At 40.4% G+C, this 27334-nt stretch overlaps 1 protein-coding gene across 3 annotated transcripts in view; it reads left to right on the forward strand.

The window, feature by feature from the left end:
* LOC107829786 (vacuolar sorting protein 18) overlaps positions 1–27334 on the forward strand; it is a 75428-nt gene that overhangs the window by 30261 nt on the left and 17833 nt on the right. For all 3 annotated transcript variants that reach the window (XM_075248223.1, XM_075248224.1, XM_075248225.1), the window contains 7 exons: positions 11379–11441; positions 11841–11971; positions 18989–19094; positions 20072–20260; positions 21253–21480; positions 22332–22487; positions 22761–22922. In XM_075248223.1, coding sequence (XP_075104324.1) covers positions 11379–11441; positions 11841–11971; positions 18989–19094; positions 20072–20260; positions 21253–21480; positions 22332–22487; positions 22761–22922 — 1035 coding nt within the window. The remainder of the gene's footprint in view (positions 1–11378; positions 11442–11840; positions 11972–18988; positions 19095–20071; positions 20261–21252; positions 21481–22331; positions 22488–22760; positions 22923–27334) is intronic.

A 27334-nucleotide genomic window follows, 5' to 3' on the forward strand; every position in this document is an offset into this window, starting at 1 on the left:
TTCCACAAGTAGCCTAAGTTGCTCAGACTGATACTTCTATTACTGGTAATTCTTTTGCTTGTGTTTTCCAGTCTAGCACTCTTGGCCCATGGGTCATGGACTCAGGCGCTTCTGATCACATCTCTGGTAATATATCACTTTTGTCAAATATTGTATATTCACAGTCTCTTCCCACTGGTACTTTAGCCAATGGATGTTAAACTAAGGCAAAAGGAGTTGGACAAGCTAATCCCTTGTCTCCTATCACCCTAGATTCCGTTCTTTATGTCCATGGCTGTCCTTTTAGTCTTGCATCTGTTAGTCTTTTGACTCGTGCCCTCCATTGTGGTATATATTTTATTGGCGATTCTTTTATTATCCAGGACCGCAGTACGGGACAGACAATTGGTACATGACATGAGTCAGAATTGTTTCCCCAGTCACCCTTATACTCTCTTCCACCCCGTGTTTTTGGGAGCACGTGTTTTGTTCATAACTTAGCCTGGGAAAGATAAGTTAGCTCCTCGTGCTCTCAAGTGTGTCTTCCTTGGTTATTTTCGTGTTCAGAAGGGATATCGTTGTTATTCTCCAGCTCTTCGTAGGTACCTTATGTCAGCTGACATCACATTTTTTGAGTCTAAACCTTTTTTTACTTCTGCTGACCACGATGATATATCTGAGGTCTTACCTATACCGACCTTTGAGGAGTTTACTATAGCTCCTCCTCCACCTTCGACCGCAGAGGTTTCATCCATACCAACCGTTGAGGAGTCTAGTGTTGTTCCCCCTAGTTCCCCAGCCACAGGAACACCACTCTTGACTTATCATCGTCGTTCGCGTCCTACATCAGGCCCAACTGGTTCTCGTCCTGACCCTGCTCCTGCTGCGGACCCTGCTCCTAGTACACCGATTGCACTTCGGAAAGGTATACGGACCATACTTAACCCTAATCCTCATTATGTCGGTTTGAGTTATCATCGTCTGTCATCTCCCCATTATGCTTTTATATCTTCTTTGTCCTCGGTTTCTATTCCTAAGTCTACAGGTGAAGCATTGTCTCATCCAGGATGGCGACAGGCTATGAGTGACGAGATGTCTGCTTTACATACAAGTGGTACTTGGGAGCTTGTTCCTCTCCCCTCAGGTAAATCTACTGTTGGTTGTCGTTGGGTTTATGCAGTCAAAGTTGGTCCCGATGGGCAGATTGATCGACTTAAGGCCCGTCTTGTTGCCAAAGGATATACTCAGATATTTGGGCTCGATTACAGTGATACCTTCTCTCCCGTGGCTAAAGTGGCTTCAGTCCGCCTTTTTCTATCCATGGCTGCGGTTCGTCATTGGCCCCTCTATCAGCTGGACATTAAAAATGCCTTTCTTCACGGTGATCTTGAGGATGAGGTTTATATGGAGCAACCACCTGGTTTTGTTGCTCAGGGGGAGTCTCGTGGCCTTGTATGTCGCTTGCGTCGGTCACTTTATGGTCTAAAGCAATCTCCTCGAGCCTGGTTTGGTAAGTTCAGCACGGTTATCCAGGAGTTTGGCATGACTCGTAGTGAAGCTGATCACTCTGTGTTTTATCGGCACTCTGCTTCAAGTCTCTGTATCTATCTGGTAGTCTATGCTGATGATATTGTTATTACTGGCAATGATCAGGATGGTATTACCAATCTGAAGCAGCATCTCTTCCGGCACTTCCAAACTAAGGATCTAGGCAGATTGAAGTACTTTCTAGGTATTGAGGTTGCCCAGTCTAGCTCAGGTATTGTTAAATTATCTCACAGTGACTAGACCCGACATTTCTTATCCTGTGAGTGTTGTAAGTCAGTTTATGAATTCTCCCTGTGATAGTCATTGGGATGCAGTTGTCCGCATTATTCGATATATAAAATCGGCCCCAGGCAAATGGTTACTCTTTGAGGATCGAGGTCATGAGCAGATCATTGGATACTCAGATGCTGATTGGGCAGGATCACCTTCTGATAGACGTTCTACGTCTGGATATTGTATTTTATTAGGAGGAAATTTGGTGTCCTAGAAGAGCAAGAAACAGAATGTAATTGCTCGGTCTTGTGCAGAAGCAGAATATCGAGCAATGGCTATGGCAACATGTGAGCTAGTCTGGACCAAACAATTGCTGAAGGAGTTGAAATTTGGTGAAATCAATCGGATGGAACTTGTGTGCGATAATCCAGCTGCCCTTCATATTGCATCAAATCCGGTGTTCCATGAGAGAACTAAACACATTGAGATTGATTGTCACTTCGTCAACGAAAAGATACTTTCAGGTGAGGTTGTTATAAAATTTGTGAGGTCGAATGATCAACTTGCAGATATTTTCACCAAGTCTCTCACTGGTTCTCGTATTGGTTATATATGTAACAAGCTCGGTACATATGAAAGCTCCGACCTGCCTCCCCCATACGTGCTGCCACCGAGCCGTATAGAACGAGCTACCTTGGGGGCAACCTCAAGGGCCTGCCTAGATGACTCAAAGGAGTGTCAAAGGTACCCATACGAGTTAGGGAAACTCTATGGGCGGCGCGACGCCTTCGGGCTAGCGCTGGCATCAGCGCTGGAGGCTCGATGTGTGGGACGGCCAGCCCCGCGGGCTGCCGAATGTTGGAACGAGACCTCCGTGCCGATTGGATACTTGACGCACTTGTCATAGGGGCATCATGTGTCGACTTGTGAGCATGGCTTGGGTTCAACCATGCAAGCAAGGGTCCGTTGGCCTAAAGGTGCAGTTGTGGGGCGACACTGCACTATTCGGGATGGAAGCGTGTCGCGAGGGCAATGTATGGGCATGGCACGAAAGACGCGCATGACAATGGCCAAGGGCTAAAGGTTGCCTTACTCGGGCGAGGCACGAGCTAGTCGCGGATGCACTAGGCGAGTGTCAAGCTTGAGGTCCACGCGGGAGCGATGCTCAGTCTTGGGCGAGGGACAAGACATGTCCTAAGCCAATCCCCCAGGGCGCGCATGGATAGTGATCCTAAGATGAAGCGCCACGACATGTCTAGGGCCAAAGGCCTAGACATCTTACGGGCGGCACAAGTTGGGGCAAGCCTATGGGCGAGTCCCACCAACAAGCACAGGATCGTGCTTGGGAATCCTGGGATAGGAAACAGGCTGGCCTGCAGCGAGGGGAAATGCAGTCGCTGCACGGGCGAGCAGGTGCCGCTACCCAATGTAAGGATTTGGGCCCGTGACACTTGGTATCAGAGCTGATTAAGGCCATACTATGCCATGGCACAATGTGAAGGCAAAGGGTGGATATGGCGAGCGCATTTTGGATGTCAGTGCAGAGATCACGTCAAAGCAGAGATTGATGTTGATATGCCACCAAAGATCGAGTACCCGATACTGATGGTCAACGAAAGAAATGGGTGATTCCATTGTCTTTCGTGAGTCTAAGGTGCTACTGAATTAGGTGATATGCCGATGAGTCGGATGGCCAAGAGAAAGCCATGTTTGCCAGGTCGTGCAACCATATTGCGAAGAGTGGGAGCCATGGACTATAAACTTGGGCATGATCATTGTGGAGATCTTGCCAAGGATGTGTGCAACGCATCAAGTTGAGTGTCTTTCCTACGGGAGAAGACCTTTCGGTTACCTGAGGGCATTGCCAAGGTGAGGAAACGAATTCGAGGGTATAGCGAAGCTTCGAAATTGGGCGATTTTCCAAGTTAGAAGGTGTCATCATTCTGGAAAGGAGTATGTAGAACGATCGGGGACCGTGAGTGTCCAGGTGCGAGGCACACCGAACCGGGAAGCCGTGCTAGCAGGACCAAGAGGGTGCCTGTCTATAGGGCGAGTATTGAAGTACTACCGGGAGCATTGGCTACTTGCTGAGGAAGTGACAGTTGGAAAACAAAGAGCTTTGTTCGGGAATGCGGCGACGCTATGACTTTGGGAATGTAGTACTCACCAAAGGTCGTCCCAAGAGCTGGCCAAATGCCAAGTGGGACGACAGTGCTAAGATGTATCCTCCACATTGAGTGTGGGAGGATCCCGCCTATGCAAGAGGCATATGGGCGAAGTCGTGGGTCTGGAAGCGAACACATCTTCAAGGTAGTGAGGGCAAGGAAAGCTACGGGAGCGGAATGCTACGGGAGCTATGCCAAGAGGGCGTCTTAATGTTACGGGAGCGAAAGGCTACGAGAGCTATGCCAAAGAGGGCGTCCTAATGTTACGGGAGCGAAAGGCTATGGGAGCGGCGTCAAAAGAGCACATTGATGTGCTAACCTGTGAAGGAAAGCTTCAGACGGACATGAAGGCCGTGAGGGTCATGGTGTGATTGACTAGTGTGGGTCAATCACAAAGTTAAACACCAGAGGGTGCAAGTGCGGAGGCACTTTCCAAGTGAACACCGAATGGAGGTGAAGTGCAGAGGCACGCTTGGAAGATACTTGGGGGAGAAGTGCATGGGGCACGACTCCTTTTGAGAAAGGACTTCGAGGAAGTCCAACCCACGGGACAAAGGGAGCTGAAATGGGCATACCTGAGGGGGCAGACTCCGGGATGTCTTAAGCCATGATGTGTCATCGGGGACGATGACATTATGAGTGTGGGAGGATGTCACAACTCGCAATTTGGAGTTGTGATTTCGGCCAAGAACTGGTGAGAAAAGGTCCTTCTGATGGTCTGACGTAGAACTGTCTACTCGGGCAACTTTGGCTTTTTAATTTTAAGCATATATAAGGGGTATAGGTGATGAAAGCTCCGACCTGCCTCCCCCATACGTGCTGCCACCGAGCCGTATAGAACGAGCTACCTTGGGGGCAACCTCAAGGGCCTGCCTAGATGACTCAAAGGAGTGTCAAAGGTACTCATACGAGTTAGGGAAACTCTATGGGCGGCGCGACGCCTTCGGGCTAGCGCTGGGCATCAAAGTGGTGCTGGAGGCTCGATGTGTGGGACGGCCAGCCCCGCGGGCTGCCGAATGTTGGAACGAGACCTCCGTGCCGATTGGATACTTGACGCACCTGTCATAGGGGCATCATGTGTCGACTTGTGAGCATGGCTTGGGTTCAACCATGCAAGCAAGGGTCCGTTGGCCTAAAGGTGCAGTTGTGGGGCGACGCTGCACTATTCGGGATGGAAGCGTGTCGCGAGGGCAATGTATGGGCATGGCACGAAAGACGCGCATGACAATGGCCAAGGGCTAAAGGTTGCCTTACTCGGGCGAGGCACGAGCTAGTCGCGGATGCACTAGGCGAGTGTCAAGCTTGAGGTGCACGCGGGAGCGATGCTCGGGCGAGGGACAAGACATGTCCTAAGCCAATCCCCCAGGGTGTGCATGAATAGTGATCCTAAGATGAAGCGCCACGACATGTCTAGGGCCAAGGGCCTAGACATCTTATGGGCGGCACAAGTTGGGGCAAGCCTATGGGCGAGTCCCACCAACAGGTACAGGATCGTGCTTGGGAATCCTGGGATAGGAAAAAGGTTGGCCTGCAGCGAGGGGAACTGCAGGCGCCGCACGGGCGAGCAGGTGCCGCTACCCAATGTAAGGATTTGGGCCCGTGACACTTGTCCCTCATTGGTAGAGGAGTAGTATGTCCTTGTATAGTATAACTATAAATAAGGACCTCTTGTATTGTATTGAACATCCAATATCAATAACATATTTTCTCCCGTGCCTTCTCACATGATATCAGAGTGCTCTCTCCTCTAATCCATGAATTACATGTGAGGATGATTTTCTTCACAGCTTGGCTAAAGTCCTTAGAGGTAGTCAAACATAACATTAAGAAGACTTGAGATGAAATATTTGAATGCAGGAAACATTTCATTAGCACAATTTGGTCGAGGATATAAGTTTCTGGGGTGCTACCACTTAATTGGAGCTATGATCAGAAGGTAAAGGTAAGATTTTCTGAAAATGGAGCTGTTTGGAGCATGTTTATGATACCATATGTTGTTCAGAATTTCTACCGTTCAGTGGATTTGCTTGTGTAGAATCATTTTACCTAGGAAAAGGTCAATAGTGATTATCCTTGTGGTTCAAAATTAGCATAGGGTAGGTGGACATGGCTCCAAAGCATGAGGATTTGTCTGGCAGGTGATTGGCTGGCAACTGGTGATGAGCCAGTTTTCTGCCTCCATGAGTTATGTACAGATACAAATGAGGAAAGCTTGGCCAGTGGATCACCTCTATCTTCAACTCTTCAGAGGACTAAGGTTATGATGTTGAAGTTGATGGATAGGTTAGTGAATATTAGATTGGAAATCTTGAACCGACCGCTACCTGGAAGTAAGTTTGGAGGTGGGATTTGAAATTCTGACCAGTCACGATTAATGAAGTACTGAAATTGACCAGTTTAGAGTATAAGTTTACGTCATTAACTGGATGCATTTCCTATTCTGATAGACTTCCAGCTAGCACGGCATGAATTGGATGGCTGTAGTTGCAATCGGGTGTCCGGGGGAATTCTTTGATGTGAGACAACATAGGTTTCACTTGTTACGACAAAATGATTGCTAACCATTCAACTTCCTGATTTTGGGAATCTATTTAGCTCAATTTAGCCATCCTTTTTTAAGGAGAATATTCCCCACTCGGAATTGTTGGAGATTGGATATGGGAAGAATTATTGGATGTGAGTGATCTTTAGGATCTACCAGAGTGCACTCATTGATCAACATGGAGGGTTATCTTAGAAAAAGTTAACAATCACAGCAGACATAAACTAGTCTGGGAAGTTTCACTCTTCTTCGACGATTTGGAGGGACTCGACTTGCCTCAGCAAGAGGACAGGCTTATTAAACCACCTTCTCCAGAATAGATGCAATTGATTTCTCTGCCAGTTGTTGAGTTTGAAATTAATATCATGCTGAATGTGGGGATTGGAACAAGAGTTAATCGTAATTAAGATGTGAAAACTTACGGCTGCAAGAAGAATATGTTGTAGAAATTCAGCTGTTGGGGTTTTGTCAGATCAGTAGGAGGCCAGATTTTGTTTTTGTAAAAAAATTAAAGCTACTAAAAGAAAACATCAAAAGTTTAAAACAGAATTGTTTTCTGCTAGTGGCATTTGAGGAAAAAGATACTTTGGACGAGTTGCACATTTTTGACCTTATTGAGCAACATAGGTCATCTCTCATCTGATAGAGATAATTTAGAGAGACGAACACAAAATATTGCTTAACCAAGTGGCATATGCTGATAGAGATACCATGGAGGCAGAAGTCCCGTCTCTTTGGCTAAATGAAGGATATTGGAGCACCTGACTTATCCACAAGATTACAAGTTCTCGCTGCCAATTTAATACTACCTCTGTCCCTATTTATGTGACACTTTCCTTTTTAGTCAGTCTCAATAAAAATGACACATATCTATATTAGTAACAATTCAACTTTAAATTTTTCTTTTTATCCTTAATGAAATGATTTCTAGCCTGTTTTACATCACAAGTTTCAAAAGTCTTTATTTCTTAAACTTCGTGTCCAGTCAAACACCTTCACATAAACTAGGACGGTGAGAGTTGCATCTGATAGCTCTGTATAACTGGACAAGTATGGAGGATGCAAAGGTAATAATTAAGAGATCTTACATATTTACCAAAAGCTGATTGAGGAAATCTTACTTAAGGGAGTCTAGTCCATCTCTACTTTTGTACACTTGCAGTATCCCCTTTGTGCTGAAGTTTTTAATAAAATTTTTCCTTCCTTATCAGAAAGCTGTTAGAGGAAATAGTGTTTGGACCTCTCGGAGACGTAGTACTATTATCAATAGAGGAAGGGGAATCTGTATCGCATTCGGAGCCAACTCCTCTCAAGTACCGGATACCAAGAATCGATCTGGACATTGAGTCCTCCAACATGGGCCAAGTGAATCTGGCAAAAGAAGACCAATAAGAAAATGGTGTTCTATAAATTTCGAGAACTCCTACATTAACCTAGGCATCACCCTTCAACCAACCCTTTCCCCCGGGAATCTATTAGTGTTAAAGTCCCCTCCCAGCATCCTGGAATATTCCATACCCTCAAAATACCCACCATCTCATCCCAAAAAGTTATCTTAGACCCTTACTCCACAGACTATACACATCTGGAATCTCCACTCCATCTCCCATATTTCTAAATCGGGCTGCTAACATGAGCTCGCCTTTCTTCACCTCCATATTCTCTAACTTCTTTTCATCCCAAAGTAAAAGTATTTCTCCAGCGCTCCCCCTAGTAGGTATAAAGTCATATTTTACCCATCTCCTCCCCATACATTTCTCACAACACTATCCGACACCATTCCCATTTTAGTTTCCTGAAAAGACAGTAACGCTACCCAATCATTCTCTAATCTGCACCTTGATGACAGCCCTTTGTTCGAGTCAGTCATCCCTCTAAAACATTTCAACTGATGATTTTAATATCCATCAAACAAAACTGTTTCTTTCCCCACCTCCTTTCCCCTTCCCATCTCCTTATTCCTCCTATCGTAGACACCATATTGCCGTCCCCTTTTTGTGTCACCCTCTAGTGCCTCTTCCCCTCTTAAAATTTTTGTTTTCTACGCCTACATCTCCTTTTGACTCTCGTTCTATTACTCTATATCAAGTAAGTGTCCAATAACTGTATCCACCTTTCCTTCAAATGAAACTCCAAAACATCCCAAAGCTGGGTCAAGTGAGTTCGCCGCCTGCCCTCAACTATCAACCTGTTTTTGCTGCTCCTCCACCACCCCATCCCTTTCTACCAACCCCTGATCTCCTTGATCCTTAAATGACACTGATTAGATGCCCGACCATCAGAAAATTCAACAATATCGACTTTTCAGTGATTGCCAAGAAACATTTTGCATGGGTTTTGACCTTGAAAAATAAGTATCCTGCTTTGGAAGACCTCTTCCAGTACTTTTCAGCCCTTCCTTTCTTTTACCCAAGCCTGTCGCTCTTTCTGAAATTGAAGAAATAAAGGTTATGTGGCTTTCTATGCATTTTTGGCTTGTTCCAGCCCCCGCCAACTTCTGACGACCCTTTCAACTGCCTCGCAACTGCTGTCTGGCTTACTACTCGCGGGAGGAAGTGAGCCCATCGAGTTTGGACACTCTCTTGGGCCTCAGGACACTTCCCTTCACCTTTCCCTTTGATTGTACTCCATTAATGGTCATCTGTGAGCTCTACCATGCAGTGCCATGGCTTTTTCTGGCGCTATCACTGCCTAATAGTGATCATCAAATCAGTGACACTTTCGTTCCGGGGGGATATACTTTGGACTGGTCGACCCAGATGGTTCCTCACGGTTAAAGCCAAAGTTTTCAGTGAATCGCTTCAAAATTTCCTCTAAATCGGTTCACTAATCCAGGGGTATTGCTGTCCTTTCATTTTTATTCTATATTTAATTTTTACCAATTTGAATTCCCCCTCCCCCACTTCGTTCCAATCAACTGTTACCGGCTTGAACACCATATTTTCAGCCAGACAGTCCGACCTTCAAATTTTCTAAACTCCGACTGTTCTCCCCCATACGATCCCTTCACTTCGTCCATTCCTTCCTTCCGTGCACCTCCCCATTAGCATTAAGCACCTCCGGCTCAAATTCGGAAAGTCATAACCAGTAACAGAGTTCCCTAGCCACCACCACCATGGATACTGGGAATTTTTCCCCTTTCTTCACAAAAACTCACTCTGGACATATCGTTTATGCTCCACAGATATCCCCCACCCTTCTAAACAAGTCCACACTCCACGTGTGCGCCGGAACGCGGAAAATATTCACTGCAATAACACCTTCGCGCACCCTTTTCTCTACACAGCCTACACCTTCCGACAATCTCTCCAGCTTCAAAATACTCCCATTTCATCCATCTTTGGACTTCTTGAAAAACCCTCTAGCTTCCCTTTCTGATATGAATCTAAAATCTAAAAAAGAAAGTACAGTTCTGCTTTGATGTTAATCCCGTTTTCTTTCGCCAAGCTTCAGCTGTCCAGTCTGAGATCATCTCTGAAGAACCAGCCCACCTTGCAAGTTACTCACTAAGCAAGTTCTCAAAAGTATTTTTCTTCTCTCTGCGTATTCATTTGGATTCTAAACCTGGGTTCTAAACCGGCTTCGACTTTCCGACAGCTTTCTTCCATGTCCAGAGCTGGCCAAGTCAAGACATCCTTATAAAACTAAAGGTTGAATTTCCTTGCTTCTATAGAGAAGTAGGAGTCTCTTTCTCTCTCTCTAAGTCCAAAGTTAGCAAATGATTTGTTGGTCGTAAATGTTTAGATTCAGAGGTAGGTGCGAGTACTTGTGGGTAGTTTGCGCGTATGACTGTCAGCTCAGTTTTCTCTCTTAAGACTTAAATATACTGGAAAGAATTAGATTTAACATTGAATGGGTTCCGAGGACCTATTTCACATATGAAGAGTATGATTTCTGATCCTTCTCGTAGGGAGTCGTTAACGTATCTTTCTCTTCATACAGTTGTATGCAACATGGTGATCTACTCTCTCTACCTTGATTTTTATTATTATCATGGAATGCTTGAGAGTGGGATGTCGAATAAGGTCGTGGATGTGGGTGGTTAAAAGGCATAAGAGTTGGTGCAGATTTGGAATAGTTACATGTTTTTTTAACGATACTATGGCATACTGTGAGTTGGAAGTACATTGAGATTTGCTAGTAGTACCCATTTTTGAGGTTGTACTGGAGCTTCAGAGCTACTGTTCTTCTGGTAGCCTTTTTACTTTCAGAGAGTGAACCTTGTTATACTGTTAGTAGTGTACTCTGCCATGGTGCTCTCTTCTTCGGGTTATACTCTTAAATGCGCAGATGAAATGGAGTGATATTTGCATTTTGCTTGGACTTCCCAGTCTACTCTCATTTTCAATGGACTCCTCTGGAGAGTGTTTGATGCATCTAATGCGTATTGTTTTTTACTGATTCCTCTACCTTTTTCCTTGTATAATCTTTGGAGATCTCGGTCCAACCCCACCCCAACCTCATATGGACACTTACATTCTGAACCATTCATGAACATCACAGCAAAGCAAAAATGATTAAAACATTTATAGTTCCTACAGTAAATAAGTAGCTGCGCAGCAGCTACAAAATAGGAGTTATAAGGTTTTCATGAGGCTGATCTTGGGCCGCCATCCAAGCGCGAATATCTTTGTTTAAGAGAATATTTTTGGTGTAGGACGTCTCAAATTCAGGATCTTCCGCTGCGCGAATTTCCTGAGAAACGAAGTTTCTTTCTTTGAGATTGCAATAGGCATATAGCATGAACTTCTGTCAACTTGTATGCTTCTGCTTTATGCACACTTATGAATAAGACCAAGGGAAGAAAAATAATTCTTGGATCTTTTTGGATGTGTTCTGCATTTTGTGCTCATAGTAACACTAACTTGATGCATTAGTTGATTGTTGGCGTGAAACCTAATTTGTCTTTCTTTTTCCATGTAAATACACAGCAAGGAGAAGCGAAGAAGGCGTTACAGGTTCTTCAGAAGCCTAATGTTTCAACGGAACTTCAGGTATCGTTAAAATCTACTCCGTCTGTTTCAATTTAGATGACACACTTTCCTTATTAGTCCGTTCCAAAAAGAATGACACATTTCTACAATTGGAAATAATTCAACTTTAAATTCTTCATTTTACCCTTAATGAGAAGCTTTTATAACCAAACAAATGTCATGACCCCACAAAACCTTTACCCCTTGAGCTTTTATCACAAGTTTCAAAAGTCATTTTTTTTTCTTAAACTCCGTGCCGAGTCAAACTACCTCACCTAAATTGAAACGGAGGGAGTATTAAGTAGTGATTATGTTTGAAATCTACTGTAAAGCACCATCCCCTACTTGGCTGAGAACTTCTTAGCCGGAATCTGTGAAATTTTTATTGCTTGAAGTGATGATTCTTTTGTTCTATTACAGTACAAGTTTGCGCCAGACCTCATCATGCTTGATGCATATGAAACTGTTGAGTCATGGATGACCACTAAAAGTTTGAACCCGAGAAAGCTCATTCCTGCAATGATGCGTTATTCAAGTGAACCACATGCAAAGTAATGTGCATCTCTACCTCACATCGAGCTCTGTGATGTTCTTCTTACTGACATGTTCTTCATGACCTTTCGTTTTTATGTGATAAGTTTTTTTTCATTTTAGTTGTATGTTAGTTTTGTGGAGAGGGGGAAGTTGAATTGGATTCTTTTCCATGTGTGACCTACTTTAGTCCTTAAAGAGTTGTCATGTAACCAACGTGCATATAATGTGCGTCCTAGCCTATCTTATTTTACTGATGCTTCAACTTCGATAATCTTTCCTTTTAGGAGACCTTATCTGATTTCTTGGTGCAAGATCAAGAAGGCCTAGAATCCAAGAAATCAACAAGTCCAGGAATCCATTTAAGATTGGAGTTTCTTTTCCATAAAGATTAGGATTTCTTATTTCCTCTTTTAGTAGGATTATATTTGTAGTTCTAGTCAAACTAGGATTGTTAGTTGGTATTCCATTCCTACTAGAATTCCTTTTCCTATTTTAGTTAGAATATGCTTTTCTTAACCTTATTCTTAGTCTAGTTCAATTAGGATTAGTTTTCCTTTAACCTCATCAATTTTACTCATTGTAAGGTTATTTAAAGGGCTCAATATGCTGAAAATAAAGGTTGGTGATTAGTTTTTCTAAGCTTTTGCTTCAAAAATGTGATTTCTCTTCTGGTTGACTTGTCTTTCTTTATTCAACGCTTCTTGCAATCTTGCGGGATTGAAGAACGTGTGAGTAAGGTTTTTTTCATCTTACATTCTTCTCACGTGAGTTTGAAGAACGTTTTCGCTAGTTTGAAGGTTCTTTTGTTTTTCTCTTTTCTCTGTGCTTGATAGGTTCAAAACCTTGAAAGTACATCAATTTGGTATCAAAGCATATGTTCCAGTTTCGAATTCTTGGTTTGCTATCTTATTCTTCGTGTCACTAGACAAGCAAGTAGCAAGTTCGGGATTCTCTCTAATCGATCTTCAATTAAAAATTCAAAAAATTAAGAACTACAGTCCTTGAACGAGACGATGAAGAAATTGAAGTGAAGCTAAATGGCCTGAAGGAATCAATGGAGAATTTAGCTGAATTAGTTGAACACATGGTGGTTCAAAATCAGCCACCAAATCTATCACAACGCCTACTACCTCCACCACCACGACCACCTCTACCACCACATAACATACCAGTGCTATCACCACGTCTACAACTTCGATATCCACCACTTCAACCACAAAGAACAAGATATATTGAGCAAGCTGAAGAGGTTGAAGCTGACCAAGGCGTAAGAGTCCCAAGGTCCCATGCCCAATATGATAAATATACAAATAATCAAGGGCGTGAAGAGGACGAAACTGATGAAAACCATTATCAAAGAGACGAGGAACATGCATTGGATCCACAAGTTGAGGATTTACCACCGAAGTTTTACGATGATCCATTGGAGTATCCAGCTATGTGTGTCATTGACTTTCCGCCTTTCAGAGATGCTCAATACAATATTGACTTGATTGTTGACGCGATCATTCCAAACAAGTCAGCATACTGCGTTAATCCTAAAGTCCATAAAAATATGCATGAACACGAGGAAGGATTACCTAAAAATGAGTGGATAATGGAGAGTTTAAGGTATGTTGGAGAAACAAGATGTCTTCACCTCATAAATATATATGGCCATCATGAAAGTGACTGTTGGCGTACAAGCATACGAATAGATGCAGTCTCAAGAAGAGCGTTGATCTCAATGCTTAATTCAAAGCTAGACATGGATTTGGCTAAGTTTCACGTAGTTCTGACATCAATAACTTCATATTGTAAGTTGAAGTTTGAGAGTCGGCTTGGTAGAAAATTGAAACTTAGAAAGTGGGATTTAGTTCGACCACATTCTAAATTTTCTTCCAACATGAAGAAGCTCTATGATAAGCTAGCAAGATGTAATTTAAAACCTGGTGAGCATTTGGGTACCTATTCTTTACCATAGCAATTCTTGCACCATCTATGTAAGTTGTTAGACTTGAGGACGAGTTTTTTTCAACCAGGGGGGAATGATGCAAGATCAATAAGGCCTAGAATCCAAGAAATCAACAAGTCCAAGAATCCATTTAAGATTAGGATTTCTTTTCCATAATGATTAGGATTTCTTATTTTCTCTTTTAGTAGGATTATATTTGTAGTTCTAGTCAAACTAGGATTGTTAGTTGATATTCCATTCCTACTAGAATTTTTTTTTCTATTTTAGTTAGAATAGGCTTTTCTTAACCTTATTCTTAGTCTAGTTCAATTAGGATTAGTTTACCTTAACCTCTTCAATTTTACTCATTGTAAGGACTATTTAAACGACTCAATATGCTGAAAATAAAGGTTGGTGATTAGTTTTTCTAAGCTCTTGCTTCAAAAACGTAATTTCTCTTTTGGTTGACTCGTCTTTCTTTATTCAACGCTTCTTGCAATCTTGCGGGATTGAAGAACGTGTGGCTAAGGTTCTTTTCATCTCACATTCTTCTCAAGTGAGTTTGAAGAACGCTTTCGCTAGTTTTGTGAAAAACTTTAGCGGGGTGCTTTTGTTTCTCTTTTCTTTGTGCTTGAGAGTTGCAAAACCTTGAAAGTGCATCATTTCTGGTGATGTTCCTATTTCACTTCCTTCCTCCATGATGGTGCATTGGTTTAGAAGTTTCCTTTAACTGACTGGTCAATCGCAAGTTATTGTTAGTGAAGGTTTCTCTGCTTCTTGAGCAAATGGGTAGAGAGGGATGGCAATTTTTGACAGTCAACTAAACCTTGGCTACAGGGCATGGGTGAGGATTATATATTTTTTCCTGGTATTGAGACTACGTCTATGACTGATTGTCACTAATCTACTGTTTCTAGGACTATGTTGTGTTCTTTTTTCCTGCAAATTGGTCTTAACATAGATTAAGGTCTAATGACACTGCCTCAGTTGATTGACATCTAATTGATTTGAACTCCTAGTAACCGCAAGTGACATCTATTTGTTGTATACGAAAGATATATAAACAAATATTAAAGTTTTCCCTTTTCAACTATTAAATCTTTTACAATAAATCCTTGTGGTCCGGCCCTTCCCCGGATCCCACGCAGAACGGGAGCTTAGTGTACCGGGCTGCCCTTTTATTTCACACAATTTAACATGGGACAGGAGTGGGTAGAGTCTTGGTTTGTGTCTGACTGTCACTCATTACCAAAAATTTCAGGTGCTTCTCCAAGAAAAGCCATGTGACATGTTCATTAAGTGCATGTTGCAGACTAAACGAATGAGATTGCATAGAGTAATGTCCTTGTATATTTGTCTGTAAAATATTGCTTTCTTTGCAACTACATTCCAATCCTACTGGTTATGGGATGCCATTCAAAAGGTTGTCTAATTTACATTTTACTAATTACTATGCAGTTGCTGAAATATAAAATATACATGAGAACATGTGCTAATATGTGAAAATAATCTAGAGATATTCTAATCAATAAGAAGTAGATAGAATTCGCAACGACCTTACATCCTGGTATTTTTGGAGGTTTATTTCTCCTGTTTACTCTTGTCTCTCCTGTTTGAGAAAACAAGAAAATAGAAGGATAAATGATATATTGATGACTTGTTTATACAATATTGCGTAGTTTTATGTGTCAGTCACAATAAATATATGGTATTTGTCCATGTGGCAAAATTTAATTTTAGAATTTAACCCTTTAGTATTTTACTACTCCCTTCGTTTCAATTTATGTGAACCTATTTCCTTTTTTACTCCATGCCAAAAAGAATGACCTCTTTTCTTATTTGGAAATAATTTACTTTTATGCAATGATTTATAGCCACACAAAATATATGTGCCTCATTTTACACCACAAGTTCAAAAGTCTTCTCTCTTTTCTTAAACTCCATGATCAGTCAAATGAGCCCACATAAATTGAAACGGAGGAAGTATAATAGTCTAACACTATTGGACTATAGTAAAAGGAATGTGTATTCATATGCCGACTCCAACTTGTTTGGAACCGATGCATACTTGTTTACCACTAAAATTCTGACATGTTCCTTGAAGCAAGGTGGGCAAATCTACCTGAGTTTGCATAATCCGAAAACTCGAAAACAAGCTGTCAAACGAAAACTTGCCTAAGGGTGTGTTTGGAAAGCTACATGGAATTGGATTGTAATTACACAATTTGGCTTGTTTATTTGGCCAAGTAATTACTTGGTCAACATTGAATTAATTGTAATTGAAGGAGTGCAATTACACCCCCAACTCCCCCCCCGGGGGGGGGGGGGGTCACTAATTGGTGGTAATTACATGCTGTAATTACTTTTAGGTGATTTTTTGTTATTTTTACAAATATAAATTACTCCTTAATACTTTTATTTTTCTACTCTTGTTTTCTTGTTAAACATACTCCAAATCTAATCATTAGTGCAAATATTTGTTTATAGATAATACTTTCTCACACACACACACACACACACACACACATATATATATATATATATATATATATATATATATATATATATATATATATATTATCATTTTAAAAATGAAATGAATTTTTAGTTAAAAATAATATTCAAATGAGTTGGTTGGAATATTTTGAGTTGTAATTGGTTTATTATCAATTAATTAGAACTAAAATTTTATTCTTTCGAAAGATACCATTTTCTGTTTGCAATACTAGTTATGCAATTATAACTATTTAATATATTTTCAATAGGAAATATGTATTTTAAATTACCTAGTAATAATGATGATCTAATGTTTTTTAGATTTAATTGTTTTGAAAGATATCATTGGTTGTTCGCAATATTAGTTATGCAATTACAATTATGTAATATATTTTTGACCAAAAATATGTATTTTAAGTTACCTAGTAAATGATTTAATATTTCTTAGATATACATATCTGTCAGCCGTTGAAACTCATTTACTTTTTCATATTAAAAAGCATATTTAATTTTTATAAGATTAATATTCATTTTTAATTAACAAAATCTCTAATTATGCAATTACCACTGTAACATGTTGGTAGTAACAATGTAATTTATGTTATTGCAAACAAACAAGTCATTGAATTTACGAAGTTGTGTAATTACTACACTGTGTAACTACTAGGTGTCTAAACTCACGTTGTCAAAAAACATGCTTGAAAGTCATTGTAAATGTTCTGATCATTGGAATCTCATAGTAAAAGTTGCCGGAACGATTGGAGAGAAGTGGTGGCGCTGGAATAGCCACCAGAAAAGAGGTGCTGTGCTGTAGGAGCAATTTTTGAAAAAGAGGCACAATGTTGTTGGACAATCACCGTAAATATGCAACATGTGGCCGAAAAGGTCACTAGAAATAGGGAAGAATGGTAGATTATGGCTGGACAAGGTGTGGCCTGAACGTCCACGAGAAAGAAGGGGAAATAAGGAAATAGTGAAAAGAAATAAAATTTGATCCGGCAAACATAAGGCTACCTTTACTGGTAGGCAAAAGCTACATAAGCCTCGACTAGAATTGTAAATGCTTTGGTACCATGTCAAAAATAAGAGAAGAGAAGAGACATAGAGATGACTTAATCATGCAAGATACTTATTTATAGATGTCAAACAAGATACACATATGATATTTGTTCAATGTGGGACAATATCTAATTTAAAACACAAATGCTAATACTGAACATTCTAATAGTGATTGTATAATGGCTGACGGTACCCTCTTTAATATCTGGAGTACTTTTGGTTTGTGATATTACAATGTTATTTGTAATTTACTCAAAATTTCTGCTGAAACCTGAGTGGCGGAAAGCAAATGTTGTGGTTTGCTTTTGTTGATTCGGGGCTTCTTGCTATGCTACAACACTATCGGGGCTTCTTGCTATGCTACAACACTATGTAAATCCATTTTGATTAGTAATATATTCAAACAGAAAGATACTGGCCATCCTTGTTCATAGTGGTGGGAAGTTATCTTGAAACTACTTGGTCAAGGGTTCAAGGCTGGTAAACGGGCTCAAACAAAATAAAAAGAAAATACAAACAGAAAGATATATCCACCATCTATACTATCCGATTTAGATTTTGATATATAAAAAAGAATCGATTTCATTCAATGTTTGATTCAAAGAACTGCGCTTAGCGCACACCCGGGCTCATGGAACGGCTCTGCTGCAATGAATGGCAGAGGTTCTGTAGTACCCAAAGCACTGGAGTGATCCAGTAGCAGAGAAGGGGCCTAGAAGTGCCTATACTAGACCATACTACACTTGGCTCAACATATTTACCCCCCCTGCTTCTTCTGAATTTAAAGGTGGACTTGAGAAGGTAAGGCAATGTTTAGTACCTGCCAAAGTTCTTATAGCGGTCACTATGGTATCTTTCGTAGGAAGGCTGGAACTCGCTTAAAACATGAAGCTTTATAGGCTAGAAAGTAGAAACACCAATAGGCCTTACCATCTAGGTTTATTTTGTGAAGCAAACATCATTTGCTGGGTTTTTGTTAGGATTTCATACGGTTAAGTCTTTCTAAGTATCCTGTGTTATAGTGTTTCTGTACATCAAATGGCTTGAGCCTTCAACTTCCAGAACTTTAAGGTGATCTGGATATTGTGATTCTTCACTTATTTAGGAGAAGAACTGTCAGTTTGGTTTGCATTCAACCGATCTTTTGTAAATTGAAAAGCTTTGATTCAGCTTTGTTCTCTTTGTTTCTTCTGTGAATTCTCCTTGACTTGTTGCAAAGGTAAATTCATGTTGATTTCCATATATCTTTTAGTTTTTTTCCGATAATTACTTAATACTTTATACTAGAGAAAAAAAGAAACTGCACAAATCTCATTCAATCATCTAGGATTCTACAGAAATTGAAGACTTTTGTGTGCTCTAGCAATATATGTGGAATAGCAGTATGTCATAATGTGCAGCATGAGTTTCTTCACTCTGAAGGCCCTCCTTTTCCTTCTTTTTCCCGCATTCAAGATATCCTTTATATGCATAGTCTTAGTATTTTTCGGTTAATATCAGTTCTACTATTTTTTATGAGATCGTTTCTACCGTATGCCACCTGCAGGAATGAAACTCATGAAGTAATCAAGTACCTGGAGTATTGTGTTCATCGTTTACAAAATGAGGATCCTGGCGTTCACAATCTGTTACTTTCCTTATACGCCAAAAAGGTTCAAGTTATTTAGCTTTTGCAATGCTTATCTGGTCTCATATGTGCATGCGGGATTTATCCATCTTTCCATTTTCTTTGAGGTTTTTTAAATATGCAAATAATAACACATCCATGATATCTTCGAATGGTCTGTTTGCATCTAATTTTACTCATTTACAGAATATAATCTTTCACATTCATCTTTCTTCCCTTTTTCTGTTGCAAATGTGAAGAAACCACGGAAAAATTTAAGCATTATGTTAATTTTCCTATCTATAGCTATTCATCTTGAAAAATTATTTTTTATTTCATTTTGTTCATTCATAGTTTATTCAAATTTATAAAAGGTAGCTTACACTTCACCGTAACAAGATAAACAAATGTTACTTGCACAAACTGGGAGAAATCAGGACTGCTTTGTTTACATGATCTGCTTTATACTGTGATACTGCTTAATTATTTTTCCGTTCAACACATTTTTTTTTTTTTTTGATTTTGCACCGGGTGTCCGAGTCTCTTTGAGCCCCGACTAATCCCGGGGGTGCACAGGCCCGTTCAACACATTTTACAAGTTATACTTTGCAAGAATTGGGAGAACTCAGGACTTCTTTATGTGCTCTGCTTTTTCTTCCGTACCGCGTAATTGGTTATAACTTGGTATTTCTTCGTCAGAGGAGTGTTGGATTATCTTAGTCCCTGAAACAAATTAATTCCAAGCCAAAAGAAGTTGGCCAATGGAGAATTGACACAAGGAATCAGGGCCTACCTCCATTTATAGGAAAGGGGCACATATTATATAGGTCTATTTTGCTTTGGGGTAAATTTTGATCTTTTATCATGTAAATGTGAATATTAAGTCATTGACCATAGCTTTCAGGAGAATCAAGAATGCCTTCATGCACTCAACAACTTGCTAGATGTCTATTTGCATGCTTGTCAAGTAGAAATATGCCTAGTTGTGCCTAATTTTTCTCTCACTTTTTTCTTTGCAAGTAGGAAGATGAGAATGCTCTTCTGCGTTTCCTAGAATGCAAGTTTGGTAAAGGGCAACCAGGTGGCCCTGAATTCTTTTATGATCCCAAATATGCGCTACGCCTTTGCCTCAAGGAAAAGAGAATGCGAGCTTGTGTTCATATATACAGCATGATGTCTATGCATGAAGAAGCAGTTGCACTAGCACTACAGGTTCTGTTCCAATACTGATTGCCTTCTTTGTGTTTGCTGGTAGTCTAGTGGGTCTTTTAACCTTCCTGCTTATATTCTGCAATTTATGACTACATTAACTATTAAGTTAGCTGATTCCGCCTAGTGGAAAATTAGCTTAAAAAAAGCTAGCTGATTTGTCATGTTAGGAATTTTCATGCATCATTTACTGTCCTTTGGGCTTAAGCTGAATGGAAAAGTGGAAGGGATGAGGTTGGTCTATTAACTGTTGCGTGACACATGCGTAGGAAAACAAAACTAAGGATAAGTTGGCAAGCACAAGCTTTACTTGTTACATACACTAAATAAAGAGAAAAAAGAAAGTGTAAAATCGACAAAACTTATCTGATTGATTTTTTCCTTATTTATTTGTTTTCAAGTTGTTGCTCCAAAAATCAAGGTCATGGTGGAGTTTGTGTATGATGAAAAATGACATATTTTCATTCTAGACAAACAACGTTGAGCTAATCATATAGTCATCAAATGTCCACACTTTGATTGCTTGGATATCATCTAAACATTCCTTTCTAATTTCTACTGCTACCGACTGTTTCTTCTTTTCCTTTTGGTCCCAATGCTTGATGTAGACTGAACTTGTTTCTTTTATGATTCTAATTTTAGTCCTAATATACCAAGTTTATGTTGCCTTATTTGCTTACTGATATTTACAATTGTTGTCTGGGCGTTGTATTTATTTTTGAAAGTAACAAAAATGCTTTCAAGAGTATTTGAGCCAATGTTTCCAAAGGAGAATATCTTAAGCAAACACTAACGTCTACTGGGTTTTAGGCACGGTGCCCACTTTAGCGATGTAAGATGCGGGAGAAGGAAAAAAAATAAAAAAAATGTATGTGTTACGCAGAAATTCTATGCTTCACCTATAGATCCTGTCAGGTTTTGGCATCACTTTCAAAATCTTTTCCATAAGTCTCTCGCGGAGAAGACACCATTCACAACTTCCTTTAATTCAATAGGTTGATCCAGAGCTTGCGATGGCTGAAGCAGACAAGGTTGAAGATGATGAGGACTTGAGGAAGAAGCTTTGGCTTATGATTGCTAAGCATGTCATTGAGCAGGAAAAAGGAACCAAAAGGGAGAATATACGAAAGGCAATTGCTTTTCTCAAGGAAACTGATGGTCTATTAAAGATTGAGGACATCTTACCCTTCTTCCCAGACTTTGCATTAATTGATGACTTCAAGGTAAGTTCCACTGGCTTAATACTTCACTGCTTCTAATATTTGTTGGTTTTAATCCTTTATATTTCTTCATTGGAAAGTTGTAATATAGCTTACCAGATAAATTACAGCCTCACCTTAACCTGTCTAAGGAAAAGAACATAGATAGCTGTTTCTGATCAACCAGTTGAAGTTTAAAAGGTAAAGTCAAAGAATCGGATAAGGAAGAAAAGAGATGTGGAATTTAAGAGCAACTAGTAGGTCTCAATGAGAAGTTCGATGGTCCTGCATCTGCAGGTTGACAACACATACTGTATAAAAGGCAGAATATTTGGCTGAGTCTGAGATTTTTGTACTACCTTACCTACCATGCTTTGATCTCTTCTTTTATCAATTCTATCATGACTGTGTTACTAAATTTATGATTGGTTCAGAAAATCTAAAAAATACTCATTCTTCCATTTTCTTCATGGTTTAATTCGTTTGCATCAAGCAAATCATTTTATTTGGACAATCAATTTTCAGTCTCTGTTTTCCAACTCCTAGCCAGGGGCGGATCTAGCACTATTGATGTGGGTTCATTAGAACCCATAACTTTTAGCCTAGACTTGGATTTATCTATGTAAAATCCACTGAAGTTGCTGAAAATGCTGAACTATGAACCCAAAACTCAAACAAGGTGATGGGCTCAGTGGTTGGAACATGAGTCATGAACTCATACCTGGATCCGCCTCTGCTCCTAGCTAAGAGTTGCTTGAGCTTCAGTCTTTTCTGATCAATTTAGTTTTTTTTCTTTTGGTACTGAGATCAATTGAGTAATTTCAGCATTAGTTGGTCAGTAAACAGTGTACATTGGGTCACCTTAATTTTTATAGGAAGCAATTTGCTCATCCTTAGAGGATTACAACGAGCAAATTGAAAAATTAAAGCAGGAGATGAATGATGCAACCTGTGGTGCCGATAACATTAGAAATGACATCAGCGCTCTTGCTCAGCGATATACTGTCATTGATCGGGATGAGGAATGTGGGGTAATGGTCTCCTGATGTTTGTTCTTTTGCATTTCTTTAGCATTACCTCCATTATATGCTTGTATCTGTATTGCTTATTTCTTTCTCTCTTAGGCATATAATCTGATTCTGTCGCAGACTTCAGGATAATAGGTGTAGCCTGCTAGTATTTTATTCTTCATCGTATCTGCAATATTTTTTGTTCGTAGACTGATGTACATGCATTCCTTTGGCTTTCTTTCTTTCTTTTTTTCCTTTTTACTAAGCTTCACTCCAATATTTTTTCATTTTTAGGTTTGTCGGCGGAAAATATTAAATGTGGGTGGTGATTATCGGATGACTAGAGGTTATATGGCTGTAGGACCAATGGCTCCCTTCTATGTCTTTCCGTGTGGTCATGCGTTTCATGCACAATGCCTGATAGCTCACGTGACTAGGTGTACTAATCAAGCTCAAGTAAGTAACAGGAGTGTCTTTTCCTGCTCAGCTTCTTCTCATCATTTGAATAGTGGTTGTACTGCTTTGTCTTCTCATCTCTTCATATATGTGAGAGCACATTTTTATTGTCTTATCTGTATTTTGCATTATTGACATTGGCAAACCATGTTGAAAATGATCTTGTTACTTTTGCTTAGTGCAATTATGAATTAGGTTATTTGCTTGAAAATTTATTCACTTTTTGGGAATTATGAAATTCGGCGCAAGGGATGGAGGTAAAGGTGAGATTCAGTCTCAGGACCTCCTGGCTATGGTCTAAGCTTTGAACATTAAACCAACGCAGCAGATCAGTGTTGTCAAAGGTTCATTTAAGGCGCGCTTAAGCCCCAAAAAGCTCAGGGAGGGCGCTTCGCCTCTCTTAAGCTGCGTTTTTGTGTAGGCAAGGCACTTAGGCGTACACCTCATTGCCCATGAGTTCTATCTTGGACTAGCGGTACTAAACAACAAATATTATCGGCAAATAAGTGTATTAACTGTTAAGGAAAACATTAGGAATGAATTTGTTTCTTTTTTCTTGTATTACATATGTATTTTTACTTTTTTTCTTAGTTGCGCCTTTCTATACTAAAGCCCGCACTTTAGTTGCACTTTGCGCTTAAAGCCCCAATTGAATTGGAGCGCTTTTTAGAGCTTTTCGCTTTTGACAACACTGATGCGGATAGTTATGTTGCAGGTTGCTAGGTTTTCAGAGTAAGTAATAGTGTTTCTGATGATAATGTCTTTTTCTTTCTGGTGTTATGCTGGTCTTCTCAATATTTAGTTGTCTTTAGAAATTTTGAAGAGATTTCTTGGTTTAACAAGTTTGCATGGATATGAGTGGGGCCTTTTAGGCAGTGACTAAACGATTAGTAATTGGATTAGTTGGAAATGTTCTCAAAACCTGGGTGGGTGAACACTGATTTGATGCCTTCGCTCTTACATTTATAAATTACATTTGTTAGAAAGGGTGAGATGATTATGGGTAATTTTCTGTGAAGCTCAACATTCGTGGAACAACTGATAATAGCAAATAGCCTTAAATAGAGTGGATTGCAAGTGTTGACTTCAGGTCCGAAATCTTTTATGTCACAGTATATACTCGCTGCATTCATCAGACAAATGTATGTAGAAATGGAAATCATCTTCTTGGTGTTGCTGTGCTATTGTTCAAGGATTGCCATTAGCTGACTTGTAAACAATGTTAATAAAAGCCATAACTTCGTTGCGTAAAGCTATGAAGCTATGCAAAGTAAGGGTCTTCATGGGTGAAGTCATGCGCTTTAGAGAGTGTATGCTTTAAACAATGACGCACAAAGTGAATACTTGCTTCTTACAAAAGAAAAATATTAAAAAATAATGACGCACAAAGTGATTCTGGCAAGAATTAGTTGCTTCTTTGAATTTCAACTTTGAGGAGTTGGACTAATATCCGCATCATTGTATATTGGATACTGAAATTAGTTACTGTGAGAAGGCACGGGAGAAAATATGTTATTGATATTAGATGAACAATACAATACAAGAGGTCCTTATTTATAGCTATACTATACAAGGACATACTATTCTTCTACCAATGTGGGACAATACTACACTATATACATGATGTAAACTAACACTCCCCCTCAAGTAGGTGCATACAAATCATATGTACCGAGCTTGTTACATATATAACCAATACGAGGACCAGTGAGAGACTTGGTGAAAATATCTGCAAGTTGATCATTCGACCTCACAAACTTTGTAGCAATCTCTCCTGAAAGTATCTTTTCGTTGACGAAGTGACAATCAATCTCAATGTGCTTAGTTCTCTCATGGAACACCGGATTTGATGCAATATGAAGGGCAGCTTGATTATCGCACACAAGTTCCATCCGACTGATTTCACCAAATTTCAACTCCTTGAGCAATTGTTTGGTCCAGACTAGCTCACATGTTGCCATAGCCATTGCTCGATATTCTGCTTCTGCACTAGACCGAGCAACTATATTCTGTTTCTTGCTCTTCCAGGACACCAAATTTCCTCCTACTAAAACACAATATCCAGACATAGAACGTCTATCAGAAGGTGATCCTGCCCAATCAGCATCTGAGTATCCAATGATCTGCTCATGACCTCGATCCTCAAAGAGTAACCCTTTGCCTGGAGCCGATTTTATATATCGAATAATGCGGACAACTGCATCCCAATGACTATCACAGGGAGAATTCATAAACTGACTTACAACATTCACAGGATAAGAAATGTCGGGTCTAGTCACTGTGAGATAATTTAATTTTCCAACCAGCCGCCTATAGCTTGCAGGATCGCTAAGCGGCTCCCCCTGTCCTGGCATAAGTTTAGAATTCGGATCCATCGGAGTGTCAACAGGTCTGCAACCTATCATCCCCGTCTCCTCAAGAATGTCTAAAGCATATTTTCTTTGAGAAATAACAATACCTGAGCTAGACTAGGCAACCTCAATACCTAGAAAGTACTTCAATCTGCCTAGATCCTTAGTTTGGAAGTGCTGGAAGAGATGTTGCTTCAGATTGGTAATACCATCCTGATCATTGCCAGTAATAACAATATCATCAACATAGACTACCAGATAAATACAGAGACTTGAAGCAGAGTGCCGATAAAACACAGAGTGATCAGCTTCACTACTAGTCATGCCAAACTCCTGGATAACCGTGCTGAACTTACCAAACCAGGCTCGAGGAGACTGCTTTAGACCATAAAGTGACCGACGCAAGCGACATACAAGGCCACGAGACTCCCCTGAGCAACAAAACCAGGTGGTTGCTCCATATAAACCTCATCCTCAAAATCACCGTGAAGAAAGGCATTTTTAATGTCTAGCTGATAGAGGGGCCAATGACGAACCGCAGCCATGGATAGAAAAAGGCGGACCAAAGCCACTTTAGCCACGGGAGAGAAGGTATCACTGTAATCGAGCCCAAATATCTGAGTATATCCTTTGGCAACAAGACGGGTCTTAAGTCGATCAATCTGTCCATCGGGACCAACTTTGACTGCATAAACCCAACGACAACCAACAGTAGATTTACCTGAGGGAAGGGGAACAAGCTCCCAAGTACCACTTGTATGTAAAGCAGACATCTCGTCACTCATAGCCTGTCGCCATCCTGGATGAGACAACGCTTCACCTGTAGACTTAGGGATGGAAACCGAGGACAAAGAAGATATAAAAGCATAATGGGGAGATGACAGACGATGATAGCTCAAACCGACATAATGAGGATTAGGGTTAAGTGTGGTCCGTATACCTTTCCGAAGTGCAATCGGTGTACTAGGAGCAGGGTCCGCAGCAGGAGCAGGGTCAGGTGCAGGACGAGAACCAGTTGGGCCTGATGGAAGACGCAAACGACGATGATAAGTCAAGAGTGGTGTTCCTGTGGCTGTGGAACTAGGGGGAACAACACTAGACTCCTCAACGGTTGGTACGGATGAAACCTCTGTGGTCGAAGGTGGAGGAAGAGCTATAGTAAACTCCTCAAAGGTCGGTATAGGTAAGACCTCAGATATATCATGGTGGTCAGCAGAGGTAAAGAAAGGTTTAGACTCAAAAAATGTGACGTCAGCTGACATAAGGTACATACGAAGATATGGAGAATAACAACGATATCCCTTCTGAACACGAGAATAACCAAAGAAGACACACTTGAGAGCACGAGGAGCTAACTTATCTTTCCCAGGGGCTAAGTTATGAACAAAACACGTGCTCCCAAAAACACGAGGTGGAAGAGAGTATAAGGGTGACTGGGGAAACAATACTGAATGCGGAATCTGATTCTTGATGGGAGATGAAGGCATCCGATTAATCAAATAACAAGCTGTGAGAATTGCATCGCCCCAAAAACGCAACGGAACACGAGATTCAATTAGAAGTGTGCGAGCAGTCTCAATAAGGTGCCTATTCTTTCTCTTAGCAACCCCATTTTGCTGAGGGGTATAAGGACAAGATGTCTGATGAATAATTCCTTGAGAAGTCATAAACTGCTGAAATTGAGAAGATAAATATTCTAAGGCATTATCACTGCGAAAAATGTGAATAGAAACACCAAATTGGTTTTTGATTTCAGCACAGAAACTCTGGAATATAGAAAATAACTCAGAACGATCTTTCATTAAGAAAAGCCAAGTACATCTTGAATAATCATCAATGAAACTGACAAAATAACGAAATCCCAAGGATGAACTGACTCTACTAGGACCCCATATATCAGAATGAACTAAGGAGAAGACAGACTCTGCATGACTCTCAACACTACGCGAAAAGGAGGCTCGGGTATGTTTCCCAAGTTGACACGACTCACAATCTAATGCAGACAAACTAGATAAACTAGGCACCATCTTCTGAAGTTTGGATAAACTCGGATGTCCTAAA

Source organism: Nicotiana tabacum, chromosome 24 (assembly GCF_000715075.1).
Source record: "Nicotiana tabacum cultivar K326 chromosome 24, ASM71507v2, whole genome shotgun sequence".
NCBI classification, from domain to species: Eukaryota; Viridiplantae; Streptophyta; class Magnoliopsida; order Solanales; family Solanaceae; genus Nicotiana; species Nicotiana tabacum.